General features: G+C 47.7%; 1 protein-coding gene across 1 annotated transcript; it reads left to right on the top strand.

Annotated features, from left to right (window-relative positions):
* The first annotated feature begins 1,575 nt into the window (after window positions 1–1,575).
* gon4lb (gon-4 like b) lies at window positions 1,576–19,165 on the top strand. The gene is made up of 32 exons (XM_042423569.1): window positions 1,576–1,702; window positions 2,423–2,588; window positions 2,704–2,846; window positions 3,168–3,242; window positions 3,358–3,408; window positions 3,512–3,556; window positions 3,706–3,807; window positions 3,973–4,065; window positions 4,346–4,495; window positions 5,876–6,101; window positions 6,246–6,347; window positions 6,453–6,493; window positions 6,749–6,864; window positions 7,778–8,027; window positions 8,287–8,373; window positions 9,220–9,406; window positions 9,505–9,655; window positions 9,863–10,013; window positions 10,170–10,286; window positions 11,739–12,677; window positions 12,930–13,136; window positions 13,284–13,527; window positions 13,626–13,783; window positions 14,580–14,777; window positions 14,868–15,011; window positions 15,470–15,778; window positions 15,863–15,961; window positions 16,047–16,170; window positions 17,680–17,948; window positions 18,423–18,655; window positions 18,774–18,876; window positions 18,956–19,165. The coding sequence occupies exons 1-32, from the start codon at window positions 1,679–1,681 to the stop codon at window positions 19,067–19,069; spliced, it is 5,418 nt and encodes a 1,805-aa protein (XP_042279503.1). The 5' UTR covers window positions 1,576–1,678; the 3' UTR covers window positions 19,070–19,165.
* The last annotated feature ends 2,830 nt before the right edge of the window (window positions 19,166–21,995 follow it).

Here is a 21,995-nt window from a genome sequence, read left to right as displayed (position 1 = left end):
CTATATTTACTTCCTCCTTTGTGACCAGTGAGCACTGCGCAGACTCAGATTAAGTTCTGTTTGTGGTAAAATGTTGTAGTAGGACGCAGTTTTGTCTCCTGCACTTCCTGACTGAAATCATTTCCAAACGGCTCCTGAAGGCAACACAGTGAAGCATCACTTCCAAGAAACCAGCGCATTACGTCACTTTATTGATCCCAGTATCTGGAGAACCAGATACTGGGAAAATAACTGAGTACATTCACTCAACTACTGAAGTATCATTTTTATGTACTTGTACTTTACTCGAGTATTTCCATGTGACGCTACTTTATACTTCCACTCCACTACATTTCAGACCAACACTCTGACTCTATATTCATTAGGCTTCAACTGTAGGTTTATATAAATATAAAACAGGTATGGAAGCCTAATAGTGTATGTTCATCCCAACATGACATCTGGTAGTGCATCCAGTAGCAGGAAGTCTTCACTCTGGAGACATTTGAAGATGGGAAACAAGAAACATTGTCTTTATAAGTAGATCATTCTGTCACATACTGCTCACCAGATAAATGTCTGTAATTCTTGTTGTAAATGTACAGCAGTGGAAGAAATACTCAGATACTTTACTGCAGTAAAAGTACCAGTACGGCAAAGTAAAAATACTCCATTACAAGTAAAAGTCCTGCATGAAAAATCCTCCTGCAGTAAAAGTACATAAGTATTATGAGCTTGATGTAGTTAAAGTATTGCAGTAAAAGTAGTGGTTTGGTCCCTCTGACTGATATATTATTATATATGACATCATTAGATTATTAATAGTGAAGCATCAGTGTTAGAGCAGCATGTTACTGTTGTAGCTGCTGGAGGTGGAGCTAGTTTACACTACTTTATATACAGTTAGCTAGTTTAGTCCAGTGGTTCCCAACCTAGGGGTCGGGCCCCTCCAAAGGGTCAGCAGATAAATCTGAGGGGTGGTGAGATGATTAATGGGAGAGGAAAGAAGAAAAAACAAAGTTCTGATACACAAATCTGTTTTCAGTTTTTGGACTTTTTCTCTAATCTTTGATTTTTGCTGAAATATTGGATCATTTGAACATTTATTGAAATGAAAGCATGTGAGAAGTTTAGAGGGAAAAATCACTATTTGGTGGAGCTGTTAACAACTCATAGACATGTGAAATGTGACCCCGACTACACACTGCTTTTTATAAGACGTCAAAAGACAAAAAGGTTGGAAACCACTGGTTTCATCTTTAACAATGTGTTGTATTTTAAAAGCTTGTTATATTATCCATTGTGTCAAATCTTCATCTGAAAAGTAACTAAAGCTGTCAAATAAATGTAGTGGAGTAGAAAGTACAATATTTCCCTCTGAAATGTAGAAAGTAGCATCACATGGAAATACTCAAGTAAAGTACAAGTACCTCAAAACTGTACTTAAATACAGTACTTGAGTAAATGTATTTAGTTATTTTGCACCTCTGCTATTTAAAGACTGCTGGGTTGATTATTACTGGATATTTGTAGGAAACTTCTATAGTCTCAGATACAGCAGGTGGCGGTATGCACCGTTGAAGTTGGTTTGCGATCCGCACACTAACACGACGAAGAAGAAGAAGCGACGCGGGCCGGAAGTGTTATTGTTGTTAGCGGAACAGAAGAAGAAGCTAGCAGAGTTAGCATGTCTGAGTAGATGGCTGCTAGCGTCAGTCTGCGGGTAAGTTTTCACTGTTTCAGCCTGTAGCAGCTTCGAGTTGACTCATGTTCGGAGCTGCTGCTCCGTTATAAGATGTTTGTCGAACCGGAACAATATAAACCGTCACAGTTCAACCGGCTTCTAAACTAAGCTAAGCTAAGCTAAGCTAATGAGCTAATGAGGGAGAGGAGACAGTTTCTGTCTTGACTGATAAGGAATAAATGACTGTGTGGACACACTGTGGATTTTGGCCTCCATCACTTCCATTGAAAGCACATTTGAAGGATCTTTTAATATCCAGTATGAACAGGAGGAATGATTACAGCGAGGAAAACCTCTTTACTGTCACTATGGACACCTGACTGCTGGTTTAACACACTGGAATTCTGGAAATGTGCAGAATATAACGATATAGATAGATAGATAGATAGATAGATAACTTGTATAGTTATGACATACGAGCAGTGATGGTATGATCAGGTGTTGTATTGATTGGTTATTGGGATGCAACTGTTTTGTCCAGAATCCAAAGATCTTCAGTTTACTGTCACAGAGACTAAAGAAACCAGAAAATATTCACATTTAAGAAGCTGGAATCAGAGAATTTGGACATTTTTTCCTTAAAATGTGACTCAAAACGATTAATTGATCAAAATAGTTGTTGATTAATTTAATTGTCGGCAACTAATTGACTAATTGTTGCAGCTCTAATTGGTTATTTTACTGATCATTCAATAAAAGCGGCGTCCAGCAGAGGAAGACGTCTGTCCTCTGGAGTCCAAATCCGTGAGGACGGATGCAGAGACAAGCGTCTTCAAATGGGACAGGAAGTCACAGACAGCATTTGCCCCTCACACAGGAAGTTCCACCGAGGACAGACAGGAAGAGGAGAGGACACCTGTCTTAGGTACAGCAGAAGTGACATCATGATGACAACTGAACACTTGTCGGATCATGTTTTACATAAAGTTTGGTTGAAATCAGCTGGTGTGCTAACAGACAGCTGTCTGTCTCCTGCTCAGGTGGCGGGACGACAGGTGAGCAGGCGGTCGCCACGGAGACAGGTGAGTCTAGTGAGGATGAACTGGGACGACTGGACATTGATCTGGACAGGAAGTCCAAACAGCACAACCTGACGTCCAGCAATGTGCGCGCCATCCTGCATGTGAGCGTCACACACACACACACACACACACACACACACACACACACACACACACACACACACACACACACACAGTGAACATACATACACCTGACAAGAACATTGTCACGTTCTTATTCTATAATTTCATTGAGAGAAAATCCAAGAAAACTGATGAACGCAACAGATTTTCTTAAATGACTCATACGAGCCTCTTCAGAGTGAATCTGTTGGTGTGAGTGTTTCTTGCATGAAGCCCAGCATGTTTTCACAGTTTATAGTCCACATGTGACTGAGAACATGTATGAAACTCTTGGTAACGTGTTTCCTGTCCCGTGTCAGGAGGTGATCACTCATGAGCGCGTGGTGGCCATGATGAAAGCTGCCATCAGAGACACTCAGGACCTGCCCATGTTTGTGAGTGTTTCTGTCCTCCTGCAGCTGCAGGAAGCATCTTCACATTGTTAAATGTCATTTTCCCGCCACGTCAAACCTGTGAAGCTACAGACCGTCTGTGTTTGTTTCTCACCAGGAGCCAAAGATGACCCGCTCCAGACTGAAGCAGGCCGTCCAGCAGGGACAGGTGAACTCAACTTCCCACAATCCTCTCTGATATTTAACCTGGAGACCCAAACAAGTCTGCTTAACCTGTCTGTCTGTCTGTCTGTCTGTCTGTCTGTTTACAGCCACTGAACTGGAGTCTGTCAGCAGTGAACACAACCACAGTCAAGGTAAACTAATAGACCCAGTCTGCAATTACTGTCTGTCTCTCTCTGACTGTCTAACTGTCTGTCTCTCTCTGACTGTCTAACTGTCTGTCTCTCTGACTGTCTAACTGTCTGTCTCTCTCTGACTGTCTAACTGTCTGTCTCTCCTACAGCCTCCTCAGTTTGTTGACATTGATCTTGAGGAGGATGAAGACTCGTCAGATGAAGAGTATTGTCCTGATGAGGAAGAGGAGGAAGAGGACACGGCTGAGGAGGTGGGTTTCAGTTGAAGTTGATTTATGGTTGATCAGAACTGGTTTTATGGTGTGTTGTTGTGTTAAATCATATAACTAAATGTTTGTGTGTGTGCGTGTGCGTGTGTGTGTGTGTGTGTGTGTGTTTGTGTGTGTGTGCGTGTGTGTGTGTGTGTGCGTGCGCAGACCTTCCTCAGTGACGCTGACAGCTTTGCTTCACCTCCCAGAATGCACTGCCCTCAGCCTAGACCGCCAGCAGACCATACAGCTGATGAACAGGTACCCTGATCTCAGACCTGTTCAGGTGATTTACCTGCATGGTACCATGTGGTGAACACCTGTACATACCTGTCAGGAAACAGTGTGTGTAGATATTATATATTCTCTCTGATCCTCACTGTACTGCCCAGGTGACATGTGATGTCATGTGTGATGTCATAGTACCTCCTGAGCTCAGGTGATTGTTAGAGGGGTCAGGTGTTCCAGGTGGGTGCTGGGATGTCCTGTCACTCTTCAGTCTGCAGTCGTCCTGCTGAAAGTTCTAACATCTGTTGTTTAGAGATCTCCAGGACACCTGAGAGAGGAGGTGATGACCTCCACCTGTGCTCCTCAGCACCTCCTCACTGCTCCCGCTGAATCCTCCTTCCTGGAGAGACTGAACGCTGTGGAGGAGGAACTGGACTGCAGCCCCGCCTACACCTATAACCAGGTAACCCCCCCTCCCAGCCCCGCCTACACCTATAACCAGGTAACCCCCCCCCCTCCCAGCCCCCCCTACACCTATAACCAGGTAACCCCCCCCCCCTCCCAGCCCCGCCTACACCTATAACCAGGTAACCCCTCCCCCCCTCCCAGCCCCCCCTACACCTATAACCAGGTAACCCCTCCCCCTCACGGCCCCGCCTACACCTATAACCAGGTAACCCCTCCCCTTCCCAGCCCCGCCTACACCTATAACCAGGTAACCGCCCCCCCCCTTCCCAGCCCCGCCTACACCTATAACCAGGTAACCCCTCCCCCCGTCCCAGCCCCGCCTACACCTATAACCAGGTAACCCCTCCCCCTCCCAGCCCCGCCTACACCTATAACCAGGTAACCCCCCCTCCCAGCCCCGCCTACACCTATAACCAGGTAACCCCTCCCCCTCCCAGCCCCGCCTACACCTATAACCAGGTAACCCCCCCTCCCAGCCCCGCCTACACCTATAACCAGGTAACCCCTCCCCCCCTCCCAGCCCTGCCTACACCTATAACCAGGTAACCCCTCCCCCCCTCCCAGCCCCGCCTACACCTATAACCAGGTAACCCCTCCCCCCCTCCCAGCCCCGCCTACACCTATAACCAGGTAACCCCCCCCCCTCCCAGCCCTGCCTACACCTATAACCAGGTAACCCCCCCCCCTCCCAGCCCCGCCTACACCTATAACCAGGTAACCCCTCCCCCCTCCCAGCCCTGCCTACACCTATAACCAGGTAACCCCTCCCCCCCTCACAGCCCTGCCTACACCTATAACCAGGTAACCCCTCCCCCCCTCCCAGCCCTGCCTACACCTATAACCAGGTAACCCCCCCCCCCCCAGCCCTGCCTACACCTATAACCAGGTAACCCCTCCCCCCCTCCCAGCCCTGCCTACACCTATAACCAGGTAACCCCCCCCCCTCCCAGCCCCGCCTACACCTATAACCAGGTAACCCCTCCCCCCTCCCAGCCCTGCCTACACCTATAACCAGGTAACCCCTCCCCCCCTCACAGCCCCGCCTACACCTATAACCAGGTAACCCCTCCCCCCCTCCCAGCCCCGCCTACACCTATAACCAGGTAACCCCTCCCCCCCTCCCAGCCCCGCCTACACCTATAACCAGGTAACCCCTCCCCCCTCCCAGCCCCGCCTACACCTATAACCAGGTAACCCCTCCCCCCTCCCAGCCCCGCCTACACCTATAACCAGGTAACCCCTCCCCCCCTCACAGCCCTGCCTACACCTATAACCAGGTAACCCCTCCCAGCCCCGCCTACACCTATAACCAGGTAACCCCTCCCAGCCCCGCCTACACCTATAACCAGGTAACCCCTCCCTGTCTCTCTCTCAGTCTCTGGACAGAAAAGCTGGTGATGATGATGATGAAGGCTCCAGCTGTTTGGCGTACCGCACACGCTCCAAGCTTCCTCTGGTTAATGTTCCTCTGGGGCAGCTGGAGGCGGAGCTTCTGGCCCCTGACATCACCGCTGACATGTACGATCAGGGCTCCGCCCAGCTGGAAGAAGACCGTCACTGGACGCGGTGGCTGCAGGGTCTCATGGCCCCCGACAATGAAGGTCAGAGGTCACGCAGACGGCAAAGGTGTCGTGAAGCAGTTTTCCTGAACAGACAGGAACTAGAAGACGTTCCTGAATGTTTGTTTGTTTTTTTTGTTGTTGTTTACAGTTCTGACAGCTGACTGAACCTGTTTGTTTTCTCAGAGGAAGCTGATGATGACGACGACCCAGAGTACAACTTCCTGGACGACCTGGATGAACCCGACCTGGAGGACTACAGGACGGACCGAGCGGTCCAGATCACCAGTAGGTCTCATGGACTGGGAGACACCAGTCCTCCCAGTAGTTCTGATAAAACATACTGGAGGAGCTTCCCAGGACCTCAGTGTTAACTGTTCTCTTGTTTTTCAGAGAAGGAGGTGAACGAGCTGCTGGAGGAGCTGTTTGACACAGTGAGTTGAGCTGCTGTTTCTGATTCCTACTAATGATTGTGAGTTTAGATTACTGGTTACTGGTTTCTGTGGTTTCCATGGCGTTTTGTTTACTTGCTGAGTTGATGTGTGTCAGTATGAGAGTAAACAGTCATCACATTTCTGATCAGTTTAAACTCAAACAGGAATCCTGAACAACACTTTTGTTCCTGCGTTCAGGGACTGTTTAGTGAAAAATGTCTTTTCATGTGACGCTGACGTGTTTTAACTGTGCAGCTCCAGGAGGAGGAAGAGGAGGAGGAGGAGGTGACTGCTGAGAAAGAGGAGCAGCAGGAGGAGGAGGAGGCCCCGTCACAGACTGGACCCAAATTCAACGTCCCCCAGGCGTTACGGTAACTATGTTCAGTGTGTCCTGGTAGGAGGTCGGGGGGAGGGGGCGGGGTCCTCCTGTTGGGACGGTGCAGCAGAGAAGTGCTGTGACTGTTTGGGTTGGGAGGAAGAAAAATGGCCTCTGCTGCTGCTTCTTCTTCACATAAAAGTCATGAAGAAGAATCCAGCTGAGAGGAGACATTTACTACACGGTGCACTGCGTTTACTCTCCGCCATTTTATTTGAGTGTCATCAAAAAGTAGTGTTGATGGCGTGATGCAAAGGCTCCGCCTCCTCCTGTGTCAGTTTATCTCAGCAGAAGCGTCCCGGTCAGAAACCTCTCCAAACACAGCTGGCACATCTCGGCGCGGGTATCCACGCGACTGTCGTCAGTCATCAGGCCACGCCCCTCGAGGGGTGGAGCTTGTGTTTGGAAACAGCTGTGTCACTGTTGAACCTGACAGAACTTAAAGGAGACATATTTTATGTTATTTATATGCTGTTCTGATGTCGGATGTTAAACATGTTTAAAGTTGTAAAACATGAGGTGAATGTATGTAGAAATGCTGCCTGCAAGTCAAAACTCAGGGCTTCAACCTTGCTGATGAGCTGACGTTGGCTCGTCGTGCATGAATGGCCGTCCGTTGTTGCTAAGGTGGTTGCTAAGGTATTTCCATGTGGTGTTTCTGGGGCCGGAGGAAGCTTCCTGAAGCTGACCAATCAGAACAGAGTGGGCTCATCAGGAGGCGGGGCCTTAAAGAGACAGGAGCTAAAACGGCCTGTTTCAGACAGAGGCTGAACTGAGGGGCTGCATAAAGGACCAGTAGGACCAGTTATCATGCAAAGATATTCCAGTAGAGCCCAGTAGAATATAAATATAGAGCTGGTATGTGTCCTTTAAGTTACAGTACTTTCCTCCCTGGTTGCTGTCTGTAGCTTTGAGGCACCGTTAGCCAGCATGCTAACAGAGCGGCGGCGGACGGTCAGGAAACAGTATGAAGCTCTGCAGCAGAGGAGAGCCCTGCAGGACACCACCAATCATCAGCGGGACAACGTGAACCTGAAGGACACACCCAGCCCACAACCCGACACCGTCACATCCGTCATAGTGCTGCCGAGCCGGGTCTGCCCCACGCTCCACCTGGACTACACGCAGAAACTGCAGCTGCAGCAGCAGATACAGCAGGTATTCAAGATGGCCACCATGTTGTCTGACATCACTTCCCCCTCATCTGCTTCCTGTTCCATAAAATGATGTCGAGACCCCCCATCACATGTTCCTGCCCCACATCTAGATTAGTCCAATCACATATATTTCTCTCCATAAGTATTTCATGTAGTATCTTATATTGTATCTAATATGTATGTACCTCCAACCTGCAGACGCTTGATATCCAGGTGTTTTTCACCTGAGACGCTGTGACTGAACTGTTTTTCTCTCTCAGCATGTTCAGCTGCTGACTCAGGTTCACCTGCTGAGCCGCCGTGTTGACGCCCTAAACCACGAAGCCTGCATCACTAAACACTACCTGGTCAGTCAGTAAACAACACAAACACTACCTGGTCAGTCAGTAAACAACACAAACACTACCTGGTCAGACAGTAAACAACACAAACACTACCTGGTCAGTCAGTAAACAACACAAACACTACCTGGTCAGTCAGTAAACAACACAAACACTACCTGGTCAGACAGTAAACAACACAAACACTACCTGGTCAGACAGTAAACAACAGCACAGTCAGTAAACAACACAAACACTACCTGGTCAGTCAGTAAACAACACAAACACTACCTGGTCAGACAGTAAACAACACAAACACTACCTGGTCAGACAGTAAACAACAGCACAGTCAGTAAACAACACAAACACTACCTGGTCAGTCAGTAAACAACACAAACACTACCTGGTCAGACAGTAAACAACAGCACAGTCAGTAAACAACACAAACACTACCTGGTCAGACAGTAAACAACAGCACAGTCAGTAAACAACACAAACACTACCTGGTCAGTCAGTAAACAACACAAACACTACCTGGTCAGACAGTAAACAACAGCACAGTCAGTAAACAACACAAACACTACCTGGTCAGACAGTAAACAACAGCACAGTCAGTAAACAACACAAACACTACCTGGTCAGTCAGTAAACAACAAAAACACTACCTGGTCAGTCAGTAAACAACAAAAACACTACCTGGTCAGTCAGTAAACAACACAAACACTACCTGGTCAGACAGTAAACAACACAAACACTACCTGGTCAGTCAGTAAACAACACAAACACTACCTGGTCAGACAGTAAACAACACAAACACTACCTGGTCAGTCAGTAAACAACAACAAACTAACCTCTCCTCCCTCCCGCCTCCAGGAGGAGCTGCAGCAGTTTGCCAGGCGTCAGGAGGAGGTGTTCCTCCCCAGCTGTTTCAGAGTCTGTAACCTGCGGCCAGCGCTGGATCTCCTGCAGGAGGTGGAGCAGAGAGAGGAGCCTCCTGCTGCTCCTCTTGCTCCTGCTGTATCCAGACGCTGGCTCCCCACGATGACTCCTGCAACCAACAGTAAGCAGGAGGAATGAACCTCCCTCTGTGAAGTGACAGGAGAGGTGTTTATTTCAGACGTTCTGTCAGCTGCTTCATGTTCTGCTGCTTCTGTTTAGGCCACGCCTTCCCCCTGCTGCCCGCCGACACCACCTGGCTGTTCGCCACCCGGCCTGTTTTCCTCTACCCAGAACTACTTCCTGTCTGCAGCCTGGACCCCGCCCTCCACACCCGACACCACCGGAGCGTTTACACCGCGGGAGAGGACGGGTACGTAGATGCCTCTGTGCAAGCTGACAGTAGTAAATTCCCATGATGCCTCTGTGCAGACTGACAGTAGTAAATTCCCATGATGCCTCTGTGCAAGCTGATAGTAATAAATTCCCATGATGCCTCTGTGCAGGCTGACAGTAATAAATTCCCATGATGCCTCTGTGCAGGCTGACAGTAATAAATTCCCATGATGCCTCTGTGCAGGCTGATCATCCTGGGTCTGAAGCACTTTGAGGGGACGGTCCAGCCGGATCAGCTGATCAGCTCCTACCTGCTCTGTAAGACACGATGGAACTTCAGGAAACATGTCCGAGAGATGAGCAGCCCCAGAGCGCCACACAACAACGTCATCAAGGTGACTTCACTGTGACATCACTGTGACATCACCACACATCGCCGTGTGACATCATCAGTCAATCTTAACAGCACCTCGACTCTTTTCCTCTGTTACAAACACCTCTGTAGTTGGACAGGTAACAGTGTGATCTCTGCCTGTTCGACGTGTTCTCAGGTGTTCCTGACGCAGGGAGTCGTCCCCCCGCTGCCGCTGGCCTGCAGCAGAATCCAGCCGGGAGACCAGCGCCCCCCAGTGGACAGAAAGACTTCCACCATGCCTAACTGGCTCAAGGTGAGAGAGACTCAACTAGATCCAGACCAGTGTGAAGCCTGACACCTGCTGAATTAAATCACTTGGTTTTTATATTTAGGGACTGAGGACTACTGTAAAACAAGGGCCTGAGGGCGACGACCCTATTGTTTTTCATGTGTTTGTTTGTTTGTTTCTTTCTTTCTTTCTTTATTATTACGCCACTTAAACCTTAAATTTAACCCCCTAAACATGCTCAAAAACTCACCAAATTTGGCACGCATATCAGGTCTGGTGAAAAATTTGATAAAATGTAAAAATTAACCCCCAAAGTGCCAAATTGTGCTCTCTAGCGCCACCTATGTAACTAAAATGGCCGCCACGGCCCGTAGGAATGTCGTAGAGAGATCAAACCAAAACTCAATTATTTGTGTCATCAAGACCTACAAATCATCTGCTGACACCCCTGACCTAAATCCAACAGGAAGTCCGCAATTAGCCTTTCAAAATAAGACTTTGCCCCAATTTTGGCCCCTGAACAAACGCTATCTCCTCCAAGGGTGTTAATGGTATCGGCTTCAAACTTTAATACATGACTTATGACACTATGCTGAAAGTTGTTAAAAACTTTGTAATAACTCGAACGGTTTGGATTTAATAAGCCCTGAAAGTTGCAGTGCCACATCACACTTACAATGTAAACCAATGGGGAGGCAATCTATGGGCATGAACTTTGTGTCAAACAGAGGCTTCTGACATCTAAACTATAAGTCTGACCACTTTCAAACCTGTATCAATGGATTCACCACGAAATTTCCTACTAAAATATGATTTTTAATGTAAGATTTGGCCAAAGTCATGGGATTTATGAGGATATTTCACAAGAAGCGTACTCTAAAATCCTCCTCTCCAACTGCTCCTGGTGATGTCACTCCCTCAGTGCTGTGAAACATTCCGCAATACACACTCATTATAAAATCACAGGAGGAGCAAGAAAAGACTTTAAAACTCACACTCTAATATCTCAAAAACAGTAAAAGATAGAAAAAACATGTAAATTCAAGATTTGTAGGTCAAAGTCTCGTGACTCATTTAAAGTTCAAATGAAGTTTGTATCTAAAACTATGTGGAAGCAGTAAATGTTCAAAAAGGTGTGGGTTCACTCACACTCTCCATTCAAATATATGAGTATTTTTCTGTGTCCAGCTGCAGTTACTTATTGTCTCTACACACCTGACAGTACACATGTCAATCAAACTTTCAAAATAAAAGCACACCACACTTGTAATAAATATCCCTCATTTTTAAAAAGCAAAATGATCTGATCCCGACGGAGTGCGAGGTCCCGACCAACGCTGCTTGCAGTTTTATTTAATTTTTATATTATGTTACATAAAGATACTGAATACACTAAGCTGTCAGTAACTGTGCAGTCTGATGGAACCATCAGGTTGTTGGTTGTGACTCTGCTTCTCTGATGATTCTCACCTGTAGAACAGTCAGCAGATCATCCAGAGGACCCGACTGAACACCTGTCCTCCACGCTACCCCTCCTCCCTCCCCCAAGGCTGCACCCTCAGGCTCCACCCCTACTGGCACAACAAGTCGGCCCGCCCACCGGCCCGCCCACATAGACGGCTCTTCACCCTGGCCCATAATGCATCTCTGCTGCCGCTCTGCCCGGCAGACAGACAGGTGGACAGGCCGGCAGACAGACAGGCAGACAGACAGGCAGACAGAGAGGTGGACTTGCAGTCAATCAGCTACGTGGCCCACCGACCTGCTGCAGATGTCACATTACCCACCAACGTCCCCGCTGTTTCAGGAGCTGTTTCTTTAGCTCCGCCTCCTCCCCGTGGGGCCGGTCCAGTCCCCGCCCACCCCTTGTGTGCTGACATCATCCAGTCCTGCCTTCCTATTGGGCAGAGAAGCGTTTCTAGGCAACAAGACACCGGGCCCCTGCCCCTCCTCCTCCCCTTCCCCTCCGTTTCCAACCCTGACACTACAAATCCCATAATGCCCTGCTCAGCTGCTGTTGTGAAGCCAGGCTACGTCGTCCTCCAGATGGTGTGGACGCCTTCGGCTCCGTCCACCACCACCTCCCAGCATGCTCTGGGGCAGAAGCTCCATGGTCTGATCAACCAGGAGCAGGAGGAGGTGGAGAAGACCTCCGCAAGGCCCCGCCCCCAGCCAGAGGCAGACAGACAGGTGGAGGTGAGACAGATGGAGGAGGGAGGAGACGAGGAAAGTCCAGGGTCTACATCAACACTGTCGTCCTGTGCAGGAGAGGAGGAGGAGGAGGAGGAGGAGGAGGAGGAGGAGAGGAGCTGGACTCATCTGGGTGTCGTCTGTTTGAACGGAGGAGAAAATGGTGGAGTGGAGGAAGAGAGTAGAGAGGCAGGAGGAGGTGGAGAGGAGGAAGAGAGGAGAGAGGCAGGAGGAGGTGGAGAGGAAGAAGAGAGGAGAGAGGCAGGAGGAGGTGGAGAGGAGGAAGAGAGGAGAGAGGCAGGAGGAGGTGGAGAGGAGGAAGAGAGGAGAGAGGCAGGAGGAGGTGGAGAGGAGGAAGAGAGGAGAGAGGCAGGAGGAGGTGGAGAGGAGGAAGAGAGGAGAGAGGCAGGAGGAGGTGGAGAGGAGGAAGCAGGTGGAGGAGGAGGAGGAGGAGGAGGAGAGGGAGAGCAGGGAGGAGAAGGGGAGGAGGAGGAGGACGGACAGAGGGAGGACGGAGAAGGAGAGCGGGACGAGGACGGAGAGAAGGATAAGGATGAAGATCAGGACAGGCAGGGCGAGGAGGAAGAGGAGGAGGACTTTGATGACCTCACTCAGGATGAAGATGAGGAGGAGGTGATGTCATCAGCGTCGGAAGAGTCAGTGCTGTCTGTTCCAGAGTTACAGGTAAACAGGAAGTACTCAGTTATTTTCATCGAGTCATCTGATGATTATTTTCTCAATTAATCGATTAGTCGTTTGGTCCATAAAACGCAAAATGTGGATCAATGTTGTCTAGGAGACGACTGAGCGCTGACCTTTGACCTTTTCTAGGAGACGATGAAGCAGCTGACGTGGCTGGCGTCGGAGAGGAGGCTCTGTGCAGACGGAGACTCTGAGGAGGATCACTCTCCGACCTCCCCCGGCTCTCAGGAGGAGGAAGAGGAGGAGGAGGAGGAGGGGCCTAAAGGGGAGGAGTCAGGAGAGGGGAGGAGCACTAAGGCCGGGGGAGATGAGGAGACGCCATCCTGTGAGGGGACACCCAGAGGAGGAGGGAGGTGTCCTGGACGAGGAAGAGGTCTGTCTCTTCTTTTTAATGTCGGGAACTTTTCTCTCAGTGAGTCGATGATGTTTCATGTTTTTGAGTTTCTTCTTCTCTGGACTTCTTCTCTGCAGGTCGAAGCCGACCTCTCCGCGGTCTGAGGAGGAGTCGTCAGGAGCGTCACAGTAAAGACGCTGCTAAACTGTTGCTGCTGTACGACGAAAACCTCCTGGACAACGACCCGCACAGAGAGAGCAAAGACGTGGCGTTCGCCCAGAGTTACCTCAACAGGGTGAGACGCCAAAACTCAGAACGTGACTTCACTTCCTGTGAAGTTACAGAGAAGATGAAGCCAAAAATCAAAGATTAGAGAAAAAGTCCAAAAACTGAAAACAGATTTGTGTATCAGAACTTTGTTTTTTCTTCTTTCCTCTCCCATTAATCATCTCACCACCCCTCAGATTTATCTGCTGACCCTTTGGAGGGGCCCGACCCCTAGGTTGGGAACCACTGGACTAAACTAGCTAACTGTATATAAAGTAGTGTAAACTAGCTCCACCTCCAGCAGCTACAACAGTAACATGCTGCTCTAACACTGATGCTTCACTATTAATAATCTAATGATGTCATATATAATAATACATCAGTCAGAGGGACCAAACCACTACTTTTACTGCAATACTTTAACTACATCAAGCTCATAATACTTATGTACTTTTACTGCAATACTTTAACTACATCAAGCTCATAATACTTATGTACTTTTACTGCAATACTTTAACTACATCAAGCTCATAATACTTATGTACTTTTACTGCAGGAGGATTTTTCATGCAGGACTTTTACTTGTAATGGAGTATTTTTACTTTGTTGTATTAGTACTTTTACTGCAGTAAAGTATCTGAGTACTTATTCCATCACTGGTCACAGGATCGAACAGTGAATTCAGCTACAAACTGTCTCAGAGTTCACATAGGTCTTAATACAGTCTCCTCTGTAACCTGGAGAGGAGTTTCCATAGCAACAGTAGGAACAGGTGAGGTCGTGCTGATGGTTGTCTAGGTGACCGTGTTGCCGTGTGTCGTCAGGTGCGCGAGGCGCTGCAGGACGTTCCCGGGAAGGTGGAGGAGTTTGTGTCTCTGCTGAACGAGTTCGAGCTGGTGGGAGAAGGACAGCAGGTGATCGTGCTGTTCAGGAAGCTGCGCTGCATCCTGGGAAACCGGACAGACCTCCTCCGAGACTTCGCCGCCTTCATGCATCCCGAGCAGGCGCTGGAGTGCGGACTGGTGAGGAGCACGGGGTGGTTGTATGTAGCCCGCTGTGAATGAACCGACTCTGATGTCAGTCGCTGATCTGTTTCTCTCCCGGCTGAGCAGTTTGAGGAGCAGCAGGCGTTTGAGCGCAGCCGACGTTTCCTGCGACAGTTGGAGATCAGTTTTGGAGATAATCCGTCACATTACCAGAAGATCATCAAGGCTCTGCAGGCCGGTCCAGACCTGAGTCCGACCAGCATCCACGAGGTACCAGAGAGGTTAACCATCAATCAGTCTGATTACAACACAATCACTGACATTTCAACCAGAGATCGGAGCGACAGCAGTCAGCTTCTTTTAAATTCTGTTGCGCTGTTACTACAGTAATTACAGCAGCCTGAAGTCAAAGCTGAACGAGCATCTTCAGGCTACCGTAATTACTGCAGTAGCAGAGCAACTGAAATACCTGATTTGTTGACTTTTCCTTGATTTTTGTGTTTCTACTCTGTATGTCAGCTTCATAGTTAAATGGTTTCTTTATTTGTCTGTTTTAATTGTGTTTATTATTGATAATACGATCGGTCTGATTGAGTCTACACAGGGTATTTTATTATGATGTTTTTGTGTCTGACGTCCTGTCTGGCTCATCTGCTCTAAATAGACCAGACTGAACTTGGTTCCGGGTCTGTTGAGGTGAAATCAATCAGCTGTTTAATGTCTTTCAGCTGAAAGCTCAGATGGACACCCTGCTGAAAGGCCACACCCATCTACAAGCTGAATTCTGGGTATTTTTTGATGAGCTCCGCCCACCTCCTGCCCGTCCAGGACAGTTCGAAGAAGCTCATTGGCCAGAGGAGGGAGGGGGCGGGTTAGATGGCGGTGAGGGCATCAGCGCAGGGTCAGGAGGCGGAGCCAGCTGTGGCTTTGAGGAAGTTACGCTCCCAGAGCTCGAAGAAGAAGAAGAGGGACATAAGATCCAACCAATGGCAAGCCGGCGCCAGAGGAGGAAGATGGACGCCCACAGAAACTACAAGGTGTGAAAAATAAACCTCACATGGTGACCTTTAGTGACCTTCTGACACATGAACTTCTTCTGACGCTGTTTTTTGTGTTTCCAGGACTGTGATTGGTCAGATAAAGACTGGCCCTGCCTCTGTCACGATGCAAAGATCCGCAGACACAGGAGGAAAGGATGCTCTCGCTGCCATGGCAACAAGGTCTGTTGGTGAGGTCATCACGTGTAATGTGAGCCGGTGATAGAGAGGTACAAACACCTGACACACCTGTTCATTTCCTCCACAGAGCTCAGGGGGCGTGTCCAGAGCCATGAAGAGTCTGGACCCTCTGTACGCCCAGATAGGCTCCACCCACGACGAGCCAGGAGACAAAGACCTGGATCTGAAGGGGGACGACAGTCCACAACCAGGTGAGTCCTTTACTCACTGTGACAGAATCACCTGTAACAGGTTCAGTTAACAGACAGGTGTGTGTGTGTGTGTGTGTTATAATTAACAGACAGGTGTGTGTGTGTGTGTGTGTTATAATTAACAGACAGGTGTGTGTGTGTGTGTGTGTGTGTGTGTGTGTGTGTGTGTGTGTGTTATAATTAACAGACAGGTGTGTGTGTGTGTGTGTGTGTGTGTGTGTGTGTTATAATTAACAGACAGGTGTGTGTGTGTGTGTTATAGTTAACAGACAGGTGTGTGTGTGTGTGTGTGTTATAGTTAACAGACAGGTGTGTGTGTGTGTGTGTGTGTGTGTGTGTGTGTGTGTGTGTTTTATAATTAACAGACAGGTGTGTGTGTGTGTGTGTGTTATAATTAACAGACAGGTGTGTGTGTGTTATAATTAGTGTTATAATTAACAGACAGGTGTGTGTGTGTGTGTGTGTGTGTGTGTTATAATTAACAGACAGGTGTGTGTGTGTGTGTGTGTGTGTGTTATAATTAACAGACAGGTGTGTGTGTGTGTGTGTGTGTGTGTGTGTGTGTTATAATTAACAGACAGGTGTGTGTGTGTGTGTGTGTGTGTGTGTGTGTGTGTGTGTGTGTGTTATAATTAACAGACAGGTGTGTGTGTGTGTGTGTGTGTGTGTTATAATTAACAGACAGGTGTGTGTGTGTGTTATAATTAACAGACAGGTGTGTGTGTGTGTGTGTGTTATAATTAACAGACAGGTGTGTGTGTGTGTGTGTGTGTGTGTGTGTGTGTGTTATAATTAACAGACAGGTGTGTGTGTGTGTTATAATTAACAGACAGGTGTGTGTGTGTGTTATAATTAACAGACAGGTGTGTGTGTGTGTGTGTTATAATTAATAGACAGGTGTGTGTGTGTGTGTTATAGTTAACAGACAGGTGTGTGTGTGTGTGTGTGTGTGTGTGTGTTATAATTAACAGACAGGTGTGTGTGTGTGTGTGTGTTATAGTTAACAGACAGGTGTGTGTGTGTGTGTGTGTGTGTGTGTGTGTTTTATAATTAACAGACAGGTGTGTGTGTGTGTGTGTGTGTGTGTGTGTGTTTTATAATTAACAGACAGGTGTGTGTGTGTGTGTGTGTGTTATAATTAACAGACAGGTGTGTGTGTGTTATAATTAGTGTTATAATTAACAGACAGGTGTGTGTGTGTGTGTGTGTGTGTTATAATTAACAGACAGGTGTGTGTGTGTGTGTGTGTGTGTGTGTGTGTGTGTGTGTGTGTGTGTGTGTGTGTGTGTTATAATTAACAGACAGGTGTGTGTGTGTGTGTGTGTGTGTGTTATAATTAACAGACAGGTGTGTGTGTGTGTGTGTGTGTGTGTTATAATTAACAGACAGGTGTGTGTGTGTGTGTGTGTGTGTGTGTGTGTGTTATAATTAACAGACAGGTGTGTGTGTGTGTGTGTGTGTGTTATAATTAACAGACAGGTGTGTAAAGATTATTGTTTCTGCTGACAGATCGCAGCGCGGCATCATGGGAAGGCTCGTTCCCTCTGACGGATGAGAAGGAGGAGGAGGAGGATGAACTGGACGATGAGGAGGATGATGAAGATGAGGAGGAGAGGAAGAGCAGCGAGAAGGAGCAGAGCCCTTCTCTGAAGAGGAGCAGGAGAGAGGAGGCACTACAAACTCCATCCACCTCCTCTCTCACCTCCTTAACCCCCTCCATCTCCTCCGTTACACCCTCCACCTCCTCTCTTACCCCCTCTCTTACCTCCTCCACCTCCTCTCTCACCTCCTTAACCCCCTCCACCTCCTCTCTTACCCCCTCCACCTCCTCTCTTACCCCCTCTACTTCCTCTCTTACCTCCTTAACCCCCTCCACCTCCTCTCTTACCTCCTTAACCCCCTCCACCTCCTCTCTTACCTCCTTAACCCCCTCCATCTCCTCCGTTACACCCTCCACCTCCTCTCTTACCCCCTCTACTTCCTCTCTTACCTCCTTAACCCCCTCCACCTCCTCTCTTACCTCCTTAACCCCCTCCATCTCCTCCATTACACCCTCCACCTCCTCTCTTACCTCCTCCACCTCCTCTCTTACCCCCTCTCTTACCTCCTCCACCTTCTCTCTTACCTCCTCCACCTCCTCTCTTACCTCCTCCACTTCCTCTCTTACCTCCTCAACTCCCTCCTCTTCCTCAGTTACCTTCTCCACTTCCTCCACCCTCTCCATCTCCTCTGTTACCACCTCCACCTCCTCTGGTACCTCCTCCACCTCCTCTGTTCACCCCTCCACCTCCTCCTCTACCTGTCCTTCTACCACTTCCTCCTCCACATATTCCATCTGTCTTTCTACCTGCACCTCCTCTGCCTCCTCCACCCTTCCCTCTCCTTCCTCTGCTCCTCCTCGACCCAGTCCTCCTCCTGACCTCCCCGTCTGTGCAAAGAACATTTCTCTGACTGCGAGTGGAGAGAAAGTCATCCTCTGGACCAGGTACACCTCCTGCTCTTCCTCCTCCTGCTGCACCTGCTGCTCCTCCTCGTACTCTGTAGGAGGAGCAGGAGGAGCAGGAGGAGGTCTGACTGTGTTGAAACCTGTTGCTGTTTTTCAGGGAGGCAGATCGAGTCATTCTGACCACCTGTCAGCAGGAGGGAGCCAATCAGAACACGTTCCAGGCCATCTCCAGTCTGCTCGGCAACAAGACTCCCAGCGAGGTGATTGGCTGTTCAGTCTTCTGTTGAGGTTTTAAACCAATCAGCTGACAGCAGTCATTAACGCTTCTCGTCTCTGCAGGTCTCTCGCAGGTTTCGGGATTTGATGCGTCTCTTTCGGACCGCGGCTCGTCAGACCAGCTCAGAGGACGAGGCTCCGCCCACTGATCCAGCAGCCAATGAGGAGCAAGACTGATATTAACCAATCAGAAGAGCCGCAGAATAACATTGACCAATAAAAGGACTCGGAGAGTCTGTAGCAGAAGAAATAAAGTTCGTTTGATGTTTTGAAGACTTTTGTTATGAAAGGAGCCACAGCTGATGTTGAAGGTCAAAGGTCACAGATGTGTTTATTGTACATGAAAAAAACTGTAAATACAAAACTTTCAGATTCTTTAATATTTTTGTAAAAAAGTTAATTTTTTTTTTTAACAATAAAAATGTTTTGTTAAAATGTGTCCTGAAGTCCTGAATCGAACCAGTTCACACCAGATCAGACCAGATCAGACCAGTTCACACCAGTTCACACCAGTTCACACCAGATCACACCAGTTCACACCAGATCACACCAGATCACACCAGTTCACACCAGATCAGACTGTGTTTGTTTTGTACAGATTTTCTCAGACATCAGAAATAATTAATCTGACAACAGAATATGTAACAGATGCCCATCAGCATATATATATATATATATATATATATATATATATATATATATATATATACACACACAGTATATTTACAGATTATTGACCGTATTTAGTGACATTAAACATTCATCAGCCACCAGCATGTTAAACTGCAGCATCTCAGAGTAACTCAAACTGTTTTTTCCTGGATTAACAGTTATAATCCAGAATAGAACTTTTTACAGTTTTTGGTCATAATGTTTCCATGGTAACGGCCTTCTCTGAGTTACTGCGGATATTAAGAAATTCTCCTTTTGCAAGTTTACTGCTTTATTTCATCCTGAACTGGTCAGACTGGTTTAATAGTGTCAAATAACGAGAACAGAACAGATCGGCTGCTTTTCAACTGTGTTGCTCTAAAAGCGGGAAACAGTAACACCAGCATGTTGCTCAGTGAGGCAACAAGCGCCAGAAAACAGAAAACTGGTTTCACTCGCTGAGACAAAGAGGAAGTAGTGTCAGCGGGGTTTGTTTTCATTCCACAGAAACATCCTCGATTCATTGTTCCAGCGCAGAAAAACACAAAAACACTGACAGACTGAAAAACGCAGCGCGATAAAACACAGAATAATAAATGTAACACAATAAATGCTAAAAGTCACCACACAAGCTGACGTAACAGAATATTGAGGTTAAAACATGACTGATCAGTAATATATGATGACTGATCCTGAGCATGAAGCAGCTGCTCCTCTCCAGTGGAGGAAGAGGATGAGGAAGAGGATGAAGGGATAAACACCTGCCTGCTGTCAGCAGCTGCAGGTGTCGTATTTCACAGCAGTCCTTTTAATGTCTCTGTGGCTCCGCCCACAGACCGACATGACATCATCACGTGGGCGGGGCCGTTCTGGTTGACAGGTGGGGGGCGGGGTCATCCCTGTGCTCGTTCTCCAGTCTCGGGGTCGATGGCGTCATCCAACTCTGCAACCAGGAGTAAAAAAAAAACTTTATTTCAACTTTAAAAGGACTCGATGTAGATTTTATTTCACCAGCTGATGTTTCAGAGTTTAAAGGAAAATCCAGATGACGTCCTATGACGTCAGTCGGACCAATCAGCAGCTCCCACGTCATGAGGCTTCAGTACGTTAAATAGTCGCCGACGGCCGCTAGCTGCTCCGACTGAGTCCCGTTCAAAAAGCCTCAACTTCTCTCTAGAAATACCGAGTCAAACGGAAGCGATGCATCTCTGAGCTTCAAACATGGATGTATAATAAGAGCTGATGCGGCGCCGCTGCTGCTCAGACTTGCTCCAGTTTCTCCCAGTGGTCACTCCCAGTACTGCAGCCCAAAACGCATTTCCTCCAAAGACCTCCGTTATAAAAGACACGTCTGTAAAACTGTTGACAGACAACATCTATTACGACTCTTCCTGTTATGAATGTTTGATCCACGGAGGTTAAATATTAATATTTCTATGAGCTGAGCGGGAACCACAAACACTGCTGCGTATATTCAATGAGCCGCACAAAACAACGCACCAGCCGAGCAGTTCCTACTGGACTGACTGGACGCCATGTTCAGCCTCCAGCTCTTATAACACATCCATCCATATATTATACATACACGCTGTACACAGAGACATTAGCAGAGAAGCTACACAGACGACGTCATGTCCCGCATGGAACTGTTTTTGAACCATTATGGGACTGAAAAACTAAAAGATCTGACAACAACCTGTCTGTCTCTCACCCATGCAGTCTTCAGCTCTGTTCTGCAGGTTCTGATGGTTCTGATGGTTCTGATGGTTCTGCTGGTTCTGATGGTTCTGCTGGTTCTGATGGTTCTGCTGGTTCCCTGCAGCAGGAGGATCTTCTTCCATGTGAACATCTGCAGGTCAGGGGGTCAAATGTTCAGTGACAGAAACCACCAGTGAAACTGGTCTACGACCTTTGACCCTGTTTCAGCTTCTCTTCGAGCAGCTGCAACACCAACGTGTCACAAAACATTTGTTTAATCATTTTGATCATTTGTTCAGTTGTAGATATTGATTATTGATTAGTGTGAAGGTTTTTCTCCACTGGTTGGTGAAATGTGTTTCATATAAAATGTCATAAATCAGGAACTATAGCGTGGGGGGCGGAGCCAAATCTGAATACAGTGTTCAAAAAAGCACAGATAGCAGGTTTTTATGAATATTTATTTTGTATGAATATTTTTAAAATGATTTCTTTTTGGGAAGAAAATCAAACGTGAAATAACAGCGAGCAGGTCTCTGTGTGTCTGGTGGAGCTGAGCTTTGGCTGAGCGGTCAGTGAGGTGACAGCAGCGTTTGAGACCCGGTGTGGGAACCATCCTTCAATGGTCCTTGTTTCACCAGGAATATTTCATCCTTTACAACGTACAAATAACAGCCTGACTCAGAAACACATCCAGATTCCTCAGAAGCACAAATCCTGATGAAATATCGTCTGAATTTGAGCATTTAATCAA

The sequence above is a fragment of the Thunnus maccoyii genome, chromosome 10 (genome assembly GCF_910596095.1).
Source record: "Thunnus maccoyii chromosome 10, fThuMac1.1, whole genome shotgun sequence".
Lineage (NCBI taxonomy): Eukaryota > Metazoa > Chordata > Actinopteri > Scombriformes > Scombridae > Thunnus > Thunnus maccoyii.
The sequence above is the reverse complement of the archived record's forward strand: the minus strand, read 5'-3'. Positions and strand labels throughout refer to the sequence as shown.